This window comes from Hevea brasiliensis, chromosome 5, assembly GCF_030052815.1.
Source record: "Hevea brasiliensis isolate MT/VB/25A 57/8 chromosome 5, ASM3005281v1, whole genome shotgun sequence".
NCBI classification, from domain to species: Eukaryota; Viridiplantae; Streptophyta; class Magnoliopsida; order Malpighiales; family Euphorbiaceae; genus Hevea; species Hevea brasiliensis.
In genome coordinates, this window is record NC_079497.1 from 10746880 (window position 1) to 10758796 (window position 11917).

Here is an 11917-nt window from a genome sequence, read left to right on the forward strand (position 1 = left end):
AAAAAAAAAATCGCAACCATAAACAGAACTCAGAAACATTTTTATAGCCTTAGTTGTTGATAGGAACTTACTACTATTTTCCAATTTCCTGCAAGTACAAAAAAAGGTTCCCAATTCATTTGCAACATTCTAATCAATCATCAGTTCTCTGAAAATATTTCCACAAACTAATTATTTTAAGCAAAACCAATGGTAGCTTAACCTGATATTATCCACATTAATAGGAAAAAAATATCATTCCTGTCTTACAGTTTAATAAGGAAATAAAATTTAAAAATCACTTGCTTTGCTTGTAATATTCATCTAAATCACTTCTCTATGCGGCAAAAGAGCTGAGACGATAGAGACCAAAATTGATACAACGCATAACGATAAATGTCCAATTTGATATGAAAATGAATATTGTAATGATGCATTGAGAGGACAAATTTCTGAAATTCAAATACAAGCATTACAATTAAAAAAATATGAAACATTTATCACACAGTAAATGTTTGATGGAAGCAATGCACAATCATCTATTTGAGTCGGTCTGTCTCAAATGCGTTGAGGCAGAAAAAAAAAATGCATTGAAAGAATTGCAGCAGTAGGAAATCTTCACTAAAAGAAACCAATGTCCAAATACACAATGCCCTAAACTAAATCCTCACAGCTCCACCACATAAGGAACAAAACATGCTGATTAAGCAAAAACACATAATATTACAATAGCCCCTTCACTAAAAACTTCAAGCTGCTCTCAACTCAGAGTGGGGCAGTGTAAAATACAGCCATGAGGGACTAATTTGCATAGATACTCATGGGGCAGGCATGCCAACCTACCACTCTACTCTATTTCAAACACTGCTGACATCCTCAATGCAGAACCAGCTCTTTGACTTATAAAATATACTTACAGTAAAAGCAATACCATTATCAATTTTTAACTCCCCAACCCCATTTTAATTAATATTTAATTATTATCCTTTAATGAGCATGTCACCCATTTGAGTCTGACAATAAGGTGAGGACATCAGTGTCAACAAAATTTGACTCTATCGCAAGCTCAAGAGGGGTTTTACCTTCCCCATTGACAGCCCGTGGATCTGCTCCCCTGCAAATGAATTGGAACACTTTAGTAGCATGTCATAGAAATCCACATCCTTCCCCTTTCTTTTGTTCCACGAATGTGTGCATGTGTCGTGTGGAGAAGAAAAATTAATGGGTAACAAAAAGTGACCAATACTTACAGGCCACAACACTATTTTCTATTTATGGGCACAAAATAGGGAAAAGACAGCAACATAATAAAATTCTAAAACCATGACAAAGCAAGGACAAGTAAAAGTCACCTAGAAAGGAGCAATTTTGCAAATGCAGCTCTGCCTCTAAGAATACAACGGTGCAGTGGCGTCTGACCTCTCGAGTCAGTTGAATTTATATTTGCACCGTACTGTAAGAGGAGTTCTAACATGCCAATATCTGCAGTTTCACAAGCGAGGTGAAGCAAGGAACACCCATCTAGATCCTCCAAGATCTGACCTTCACCAGTACCAGCCAAATTCAAAGAGCTAGTAGAGGACCTGTCCAATGAATTCCCCGTTGAGCAGCTAGAGCAGTGGTCAAGGCCTGTCTGCTCTTGTAGTAGCATCACTTTAGCAAGAGTTAGATAAGAGCTACAAGATGCTTGCTCATACACGGCATTGACATCTGCTTCATGATTGATAATAAGACGGTACACAGACTTCTTGTCATTAGCACGAACAGCTTCCACAATCTGCTGCTGCGACACTGAATGAGGATATTGACAGTCTCTAGGCTTGCGAACAAACAACTTTTCTGCGTACTGTGATGGAAAAAAGAAAGTAGGATTTCACTTCCAACATTTTCATAGAAGCGCAAAAGTTTAAGTAGCATACAGCAAAGCATCTTTACTGACATTATCAAACCGGTTCAGTTTATTGAATACCCTCCCCCCCTCCTTTTCTCTCTCTCTCTTTCCCTCTCTCTCTCTCTCTCTCCAAAAAGGTAGGGATGGGGGGGACACATCTAACTTATAGTGCTAATTTCTAGCAGTGAAAATTTGTGACAAGAATTGAATGAAAATATTTGTATGAAAAAGCATAAACAAGCTCTTTCGATACATTATCCACTTAAAACCATTGGCATACTTACCAGCAATTTTTGACACAACCTTATTCAAGGCTCGACACGTAATCAAATGAGTTTAGGTTTAACATAAATAGATTCAGGTTATACACGAGTCAACCCGTTTATGACACTCCAAAAATAGGGATTTAATTGGGTTGAACCACTTAACTCGATTAGACATAAAACAATTTGTTTATTTAATTAGGTTAATAGGTTAACAAGTTAATTTTGACCCACTTAAACCTATTATAACCCGTGTTAGTTATATATTAAAAGTACGTATTTTCATTTATAGAGCACAAATATAAAGAGCTAAACCTAAATCTAAACTACCTCACATTCAATACTCCAATTTCATCAATAATTTTATGGAAGGCAATGATGTTGTGAAGCTCATATTCATACATTGAACAATTATTGTGTCTGTAAGTTTATTTAACTTTTTGATTTGAATGATATTTGATATTTGTATGGTGTTTGGATATTTGATGACGTTTGAATATTTGGTCGACCTTTGGATAATTGAATAATTAGATGTTTGGATATTTAGATATTTTTAAATATTTAGGTGATGTTTATATATTTTTATGATATTGCTTAATATGTGTTTTAGCATGTTAAACGGGTTAAACGTGTCACATGGGTTAAACGTACCGAGTCAAGTGAGATTTATGATGACTCATTTATCTAAATGGGTTAACATGTTATGTCGTGTCACATTATATGTTAATGACTCATTTATTTAAACGGGTTACACACGTCATGTCGTGCAACCTGCTTCATAAACATATCTATGTTAGAGTTGAGTACTTGGATCGTATTCGGGTTAGCCATTTTTATATCATACGTGTAGGATGACACGACCCATTTATGACCCACAAACATGAATTGCCAACCCTAGACTACTCCCCAGCCAAAAAGTAAATAAAAGTCAAAACCACCCCAGAAGTTCGACAATATACCTTTGCATGGATAAACTTCTCCTTTACTGATATAGACTCAGCTGGACTGGGTTTGCAGATAAAATGTGGCTGTGATTTATCAGACTTGTATGAGCTTCACCAGTAGAATATTAAGGAATGTTAGTAATCAATAATAAACCAGCTGCATATCACTGGCGATAAAAGGAAATCTTTATTTGGATCAATGGGGATTCTTTACCCTGTGGGGATGAGATCAACCTGAAAGGTACTTCTTGATTGCAGCAACTCCTCCCAAACTGAGTTTGCAAAGGCATTTCCCAGAGATTGAAACAAACTTATAACAGAAGGCTCCCATACTTTGACATCCAGTGTGAGGGACCTTACCTGCCATTCAATTCAAAATAAGAATAAGAGCTACATGAGTCAACATGCAGTACTAATATCATTACAAAAACAGATGTTGGTTAGCATAACAATAGAACTCTCTTAGGTAGAATATCCTACATAACAATCCTGCTAAAATATCTTCAAAGTCTAAAATACAAGTTCTAGAACTATCAAATCTACTAATCTTATTATTGTACCTTAATGTAGCTTGCAAATTTATTCAATAAAATAAAGAGGCATAGATATTCTGGGCCAGTATATGATAAGCCCAAGTGACAAGCTTCAAATCAATCAGACATTAATTATGCATTTGAATACAATTAGCAAAGGGCTCCCCACCTATCAAATATCATCCAAGTTTAAAGGACCATTCTAACTGCTTGTTGTGGCTCTCGCATAGAAATTTCCGCATAATCATTATCCAACTGACGTTTGATGGCATAAAGCACCCAAGACTAAATAATTCAAATGGAATAGGTTACCTTTGATAAATGCACACCAAGATTACGGTGAACACCAGAACACTCAATGCAAACAAGAACACCAAGATTTAGGGATGCCCAATCTGGTTCTGGGGCACCACAATCTGCACATTTATCATTCCCACATACTCTTTGCAGCACGTCAATTGGCTTCTCTGCACTGGAACGTTGCTGTGAGGTTCTCGATGGTCGCTCATGATGAGCACCAGCAAGGCTCCTCTCAGATGTAAATTCATCAACGGCAGAGTGGTCAAAGTCAGCACTTTCAAATGAACTGCTCTCACTGGCAGACCTATGATGACCACTTCCCATGGGACTAGCAGGCAGACACTGAAATTTGATGGGGCCAAAACCATCAAAATGACAAGTAAATAAAAGCCAATAATGATGAAATGCTATTGAAAATTACCCTCTCTGGAGCCTGAGCACTAAGTAATGAAGCAATAACCCCTGTTATCTTTTCAATCCAATCCATTTGATCTAGCGTGCTTTCTGCCTGCACTGACATGCATAAATAAACATTATTAAGGATCTATGCTGGAAAAAATTCTTCAAATTAAACATCAGCTCACCCTTCTCCAGCAGAATCATCGATGACAGTTATATTTCAGGCAGAGTAAAACTTAAATTTATAAATATTCAAGCAATATCTTACATCATACCTGCAAAGTGTAGTTCTTTGTTGGTGAAATAATCCTGAAGCAGAATCGCAAGTCAGACTGGTCAGCATCAACCTTGATTGTTGATGTAAGAAGGTTCACAGTATGGTGAGCAACAGATTTCTCATCATGTACTCCACCATGATAATGGGAAGACAGCCAGCGACTCAACAATCCAGATCCAAGCTCAGAGCTATTCCTTTGACCAGAAAGTTGACTACCAGAACCCTAGAAATCAAGCGTAATGATAAAAGGCGGAAATTTAAAAAATTAATAAAAAAATAATAATAAGAAAAATAGAGTGGACCACATGCACTTCAACCTTTTTTTTCACGTAAATTACTTACAGATGATTTGCTGCATTGTTTGCGATAGTAATACAACATTCCTCGACTATCAAGTACAAAAAACCTTCTCTTCCAGTCACCTCGCAAGTTTGAGGAACGTTTTGATAGATAACCTTGCCTAATGGTTTGGACCTGAAAGTTTGCTAGCTCTTTTAAAATGAGACATCCAAAGAACAAATTGAACTCCTAAAGTACTAATGTACCTTTCCCTTTGCAGCAGATTGCATTACCGCCTCTATCATTTTATGTGAACTTCTACCAATTGCTTGTATACCATCTCCATTAGGAGATCCATTGGAACCATTGGAAGACCATCTACTCTCACGATCAATCTGCCTTTTGTACTCTTGCATCCTTTCACTGAGAGCTGCCTGCTCATAGTTGGACCTCTCTCTCGACTGTTGAGCATAAGTCAGAACCTGCAAAATGACAAGTGGCATATTATTTCCACAAGTCGGCCAAACAAAATTTTCCAGTTCTTAACAAGTTGATCAATAGCCATCCCAACATTTGTAGGCACTTAGCAAATAAAAATTCAGGCATTAGCTTTAGCTTGAGCTTGAGACACAAAGCCGGCCATCACTTCTTGGTATATCCCTTGCTTGTCAATCTATCAACATCTACCAACAGTGCCTCCTCTAAACTCGAGGATATCACTGCATTAACCTTCCTAGCCATTTGTATACTCCACATAACCAATTTTCACTGTACACAAAACTGCAGTCCCCCTGACTTTGCTCTTAATTACCACTGCAGGATACCCACAGGTAACACTTACTGTGATATGACAGAAATGGCCAAAAGTTAAAAGGGCACCTTTCATTCCTCTCCCTTTGTTTCCCCTTTTAACAGTATCTTTTTGTTTACTTTTCAATGTTTATTGTAATGAGCTAAAGCAGAGCCTTCCTAAGGAAAATAACTAGATATTGTATATTTTACAACAGAATGACATAAATATTATAAATACGATAACCAAATTTCTTCTGATCTAAAGGAAAAAGAAAATATATAAACAACCTGATTTATATATGGCTCCATTTGATGCAACAACTCATACCCCTGCATGGGAAAAAGGTTTTTCATAAGAACATATATAACTAAAGCATTTTAAAGAGGCAGAGAAGTTCCACACGCTGTCTACCTGCTTGAAGTAACGAAGATGTGCATCCATTGTCCCACTGACAGCCTCTAAAAATTCAAACCTCTTTTTTGCTTCCACATTAGAAAGAGCAGTCACCTAGACAGAAAGAGAACAGATCAGATTATTGACTTGTCTGATACTGAATCTTCAATATCATTGAAACCATAACAGCTAGCTTAGGTTGTCCGCTTACTAGATTAAAACGAGCTTGCTCAAATGCAGACCTTGCAGTATGAAGCTCCTGATATATAGCAAACAATATGAAAAAATTAATAAAAAGGAAATTATGGGTAAGACTGCTGAAAAATAAAATAACAAGTCACATAATACCTCCTCTAACAGAGTAGCTACATCAGTCTTCGTGCCCTTCCTCAGTGATAAAAATTTCTCACGAGCCTATGTAATTCCATGAAAACAAAACTCAAGTAACCAGGGTTTTGGAGATGTTTCAACTATTTAGAAATGAATTTGATTGCTTATAGGATTGAGAATCCAAATATCTTAGTTCAAGTTCTGAAATCCAAATCTAAGCAAGCTCAAAAATAATGTAAAAACCATCATTCTGAAGATAATTGTACAATTCGACTTCCTAATCCTAAGCCAGTTCAACAAGGTCCTATTTGCGTGCTTAGAGAAATCCCAATCACACAAAGGTTTGGAAGCTCAGAGTTCTATATATATATATATATATATATAGTTTCAAGCGATAATAAAATTCTCTCATTTGTAGCCTAACTCATACCAAAAGGAAAGTCATGATTTTGTATAATATGACTGAAAATTTCAACCCAACATACATGCAAATGATGTCAACTGCAATGAGAAAATTATGAGCAATCCAACAAGAGGGAAGCACCTGATCATAAAGAAGGCTTGCCTTGTCAAAACGTTTCCTTGCTTCCTGCCCAAAAAAAATATATATATCTTTTAAAATTTAAACTCAAGGGGACATCCATGAAGTGGGAATAGTGACACATATGAAGATATTAAATGGCATGGCAATCTAAGGAGGATCCTTCAAGAAAAAATTAGAGGGTGAAGTTCACAACAATCAATATTCAGACAGCAAAACCCCGAACTCCCGAGCAAGAGCTTTCACATGATCAGTAAATGAGAAAGTTAGGTGCTTGGAGAATGTGGAACCTATAGAAGAGAGAGATTCACAAAAACTAAATTACTTGAGCAACTACCAACAGATATGTACTACGTAATAAAAGTTTTAAGTAAATGAAGAAGGAAGTGATCAAATCACAGCATTGCAGAATGCATTTAAAAAAAAAATTGGTTGCCAGGTATTTCCCCTAGGGTTGCATATCAGACTCATACATTAACTATCATATGTGGCAAGAATTGGCACTTCACATTACCTTGACCTCGTGCAAATCAATATTGACAAATTGTAGTAATCTGTCATTTAGTATGTGCTCAACCTGAAAAAGGAAACAAGAAGCATCTCAGATCAGATAAGCGAAATTAAAAATACAAAAATTATTTTTTTTCTAAGAAATAAAAGTAATTATTTGAACTATGGTGCACCGAATTCTGTTTCCCTGTACAATATCATTTCTCCACTAATATAACTGAATCAGAGCAAAGACCAACATCAAACTGATCTAAATACTCCTTCCACTGTAAAGAACACTAGGATGCTCCTGCTTCCTTAACCTGATTTTCACTTTTATTAGATATCAATTTCAAAGGAAAGGATAAGTTGGAAACCTATAAGAAATCTACATCAGATTTCAGTGTTGTCTTCTCCCCTAGTTCTTTTACAGTTAAGATATGTAAGTTGTTTCTTGCTTGTTGAAAGTAAAATCATGATGAATAAAAATTATGAGAGCCATACTGTAAGAAACACACATTCAGAAGTACAAACATTTCTGCTTAAGTCATACTTGTTATAAAACAAAAATACCAAGACGTGGAAATGCTTTCACTATTTACAAAATTATACTCCAGTCCAAATAACAGTCTACAAAATTAACCAAGACAGCTAATGAACGCATGGGGATTCCTAAAGAACCAGTGGTGAATGCACTGCAAGAAATGGGGGTTCAATTGACCCCTCTATATATATGTCTATGTTACCCCTCATAAATTTAATTATTGAACTCTCTTTTTAATAATATTTAAACTTCGTTGAGATAAAAAAGCATGTTGTTGTACAAAGGTTTATTTACTTTTAAAACTATATTGTAACAATTTCAGTAATGAATTTTATCAAGACAAAATTGTACAACTGCATGTATGATGAATGGTACTTTAGTTACTTATATGGAGAGATATGCATCTGATAACATTAATAATAATGTAATTTTTTATAAGTCAAGGTATTAGATTTCATCAAGTCTAATTATAAAATATTAATATTGTATTTTTTTTATAACTTTATAGTATTTTATTATTTATTTTTCATATGTTAAACCCAGGAAAGTATTTCTAGATCTGCCATTGTAAAGAACAACATTAAATTGAAGGAAATTACCACAATATTTAGCAAAATACACGGAAAAGAATACATGTCAGAATTACCTGAGATCGAAGAACTTCTTTGTATGTACCAATTTCTCTCAAGGCTATGGTAAATTTGGTCATAACAGGGCCTACATTAGCAAATACACGTTCCATCAATAATTCCACTGCCTCACTCTCATCAAAACAGCAACCAGCCATTGCTAACTTATCACATAAAAAATTAAAAGGAAAAACAAGGCCATTACTTGAAAAAAAAAATTAAAAAAAAAATAAATCCAAGTCAAATAAAATTACCTCCAAAAGCCGCACTAATGGGATCATTATGGCCTCCACCAAAAGCTTCTAGAGCACTGGCAAAGGCAATGTCCCCATCATATCCCTCACCTAGTCCTTCACTGCAAGTTAAAAAAATGCATGCATAAAAAAAAAATCCTTTACAAACACATTGCTCTTGCAAAACTAGGTAAGGACACAGAAGGAGAAGATCAAAAGAGAGAGAGTGGGAAGACATTAACACGTGCCAAAAAAGCAGATGAAGAAAGAAATCACTACTGTTGAAAGGCATATAATATTATAATGTCAATGCAACTAGTTACAAACCTTATTGAGATTATGTGTAATTTAGCATTTTGAAGTATGCAATTTTAACAACTGATCAAAAAGCAAGTACAAAATACAAACTTACAACTCCTTATGAATAGTCCTGAAAAAGAAATTGATAACACCAACAACCTTCACACAAACTATAAGTTAAAAATATTACCCATCCCACCCCCCACCCCAACACACCCCACCCCCCCCAAAAAAAATAATAATAAATAAACAAATGAGAGAGAGAGAGAGAGAGAGATGGCTTAAAAGGTTATATGGTTATTGTCTCAATCAAAAAAAATATACTAGTTTATATTGTCGACTTTGTAAATTATAAAGAACAAAAGTAGGACAAGAAATTTTATAGATGATAGTTGAAATGAAGAGGGCATACGTGTATTTCCGACATCCTTTGTAGAACTTTAAACTCCTCTCCCTAAGCAATTCAGCACTTTCCTCCAAGGATTGTATCTGTTTCACCAAATAAACAATCAGATTCCACAATTCTAGGGACAATTTAAAATCAATATATTCTAGACACAAGTATAACTGACTAACTAACATCATCAACGCAATTATTTGAAACGTCTGCCAAAGAGTAATAATAGAAAGATATAGCAGTAGGAAATAGTAGCCATATGGCGTAGCGAAGTAAACAGTCCACACGTATTTCATAAAATTAAGACTTTTAAGAGTTGTGTTAGTAGTACTGCAAATTTTTATACTGCCAGACAAGGCACAAATAGATTGTTGTATGCCAACACACCAAACTAAAAATTCATGGTTAGATAGGGATTATGATTGAAGATCAAGCAAGAATTAAGAAATTAAGTGTGGGGGGAGGGGGGTGAGAATTTTGAAATAAGTGAATTATGGTAAATGAAAAGCTAATATTTCAATTTACCACAAAAGAAAAAAAGAAAAGCAATTAGTCATATTTAATGATCGATCATAAGGATTTACTGCTGTCTTTCAACTCAATAAATGCAGATCTATTTTCCATTATTTCCATGAAAAATGCAACCAATTACTAAAACCACCACAAACCAACCGATATGATAATCTTTATTCAACAAAACAAGCTCTCCCTTTTTATCGAAATAACTAAAAAAAAAAAAAAACTTTCCTTGAATATCCAAACTCTTAGCAGCTAAAAGGCATATACAGACAACTATAGCAGCAATTTAAAGATTGCCCAAGAAAAAGCAATCTAAATAGCCCAGCTACCCAAGCAATTGAACTATGCAAAATGCATATACTTTTACTGCTCACCATCTTTTTTTTTTTATTAGAAAAAGAAAAAGAAGAAGTATGATACCAATTCTCTATTTAGCTAAAGAGTTTTCAATTTGGGTTTAGCACTTTCTCAGAAATCAATCAAGCTGTTAATTCAGCTTAACAAAACAAAGAACTATAAAAGAAAAAATACAGTACATTATATCTTTACTTCAAACAGAAAAAAAACACCATTTCCTTAGATTCCTCCAAGTCCAACAAAGCAAAGAGAGACGGAGCGAGAAAGAAAGAGACAGACCTGCTTGCGAAACATAGGAGAGTCATCGAGCTTAGCGAAAGTCATTTTTGAGACAGCGATTCTTCTTCCTTACGATAAATTCTAACAACCATTACATCAATGCTTGATCTTGGCAGCCTGAAGCTAATCTAATGTCATAACAACCTCCAGTCATCAACATTAAGCAGAGATCTTGACTTGTAGTCGTACACCGATCTTAACGATGCTCACCAAGGGACCGAAAAAACAGCAAGAACCAGAGATAAAAGAGCTAGATTGGCGGACTTCCGGAGCTCCAAACAATTTTTTTTTTATTTGTTCTTTTTCTGTTCTGTTTCTTTGTTTGGTTGGTTTAAGAACCCTAGGAGATCACAGTACAGGCAAAGATGGCCAAAGTAAGAAACCCTAGAATCGGCAGGAAAGCACGAGAGATTTTGGATTTAGGAGGTCGCGTTTATGGGATTCTTGGGAATTGAGTCGAGATCATCGATTAGGCAATTTCATTAACCTGGAAATATCCAAACCAAATGTGAGAGACAGACACAGGCATAGATAAAAGCGTAAAACAAAGCATTTTCCCTCCCTTTAATTTTTTTTTTCTTTTTTTTTCCCTCTTTTCTTTTTCTCTTCCTTTTCAGTTTTGCGAGGCAAAATTTAGTAGAAGGTGGCCATTTTAACAGAGTCGACAGTGGAGCCATATCAAACAGAGACAGTATCGTGAGAGCTGAGAACGGTGTCGTTTGAGTTTACTTAAAGAGTATTTTGCTGACTCTTGGCCACTGACAATGGTGACCTTTACACCGTCATGAGAAGCGAGGACTACCGGTTTTACCACCGCAAGTTACAGGCGCGTGTACTAAACTATCCCAAAAGTTGGGTGATTGAGGCGTTAATTATGAAGTGATTAAATGAATTTTCATTTTTAAATTAAAAAATAAAATCAAGAATATTGTTATTAAATATATTTTTATTCAATTTTAATTAAATTTTAAATTTTAATATTAAATTTAAAAGTCACTTAATCTATTAATTATATTTGATCGAATATTAGAATTACTTAAATTCATGTTGATGAGAAAGAAGTAGAGTAAGCGCGTGAGGGTGGGGCATCGAATCTGTAACTCAGCACTGGAAGTAGGGGGGGCCAACCCACATTTCCCCCCATGACTACCTTTGGTCGCCATGAGAAAATGAAAGTCACAGCTCGCCCCAGCAAGAAAAGGAAAAGAAATAATTTAATATTTTCTTACTAGTGATATTATGCCATGG

The 11917-nt window shown here is 35.3% G+C and overlaps 1 protein-coding gene across 1 annotated transcript; it reads right to left on the minus strand.

Moving 5' to 3' along the window:
• Positions 1-578: 578 nt before the first annotated feature.
• Positions 579-11313, minus strand: LOC110647901 (ADP-ribosylation factor GTPase-activating protein AGD3). Its single transcript, XM_021801936.2, has 19 exons — positions 10670-11313; positions 9530-9606; positions 8839-8939; positions 8602-8672; positions 7437-7499; positions 6926-6970; positions 6400-6465; positions 6263-6310; positions 6070-6165; positions 5946-5987; positions 5132-5347; positions 4929-5060; positions 4585-4809; positions 4332-4418; positions 3923-4252; positions 3292-3437; positions 3093-3186; positions 1332-1825; positions 579-1093 (listed from the first exon to the last, which is right to left on the minus strand). Exons 1-19 carry the CDS (start codon positions 10712-10714, stop codon positions 979-981), a joined length of 2493 nt encoding a protein of 830 aa, XP_021657628.1. The 5' UTR covers positions 10715-11313; the 3' UTR covers positions 579-978.
• Positions 11314-11917: the final 604 nt, after the last annotated feature.

Coding starts and splice junctions, on each gene's coding strand:
- LOC110647901 (XM_021801936.2), bottom strand. CDS start 10,714: ATGACTTTCGCTAAGCTCGATGACTCTCCTATGTTTCGCAAGCAG. Junction 8,673..8,838: donor CATTAGTGCGGCTTTTGGAG/GTAATTTTATTT, acceptor TTGCTAATGTAG/GCCCTGTTATGACCAAATTT. Junction 6,466..6,925: donor CAAGCCTTCTTTATGATCAG/GTGCTTCCCTCT, acceptor GGAATTACATAG/GCTCGTGAGAAATTTTTATC.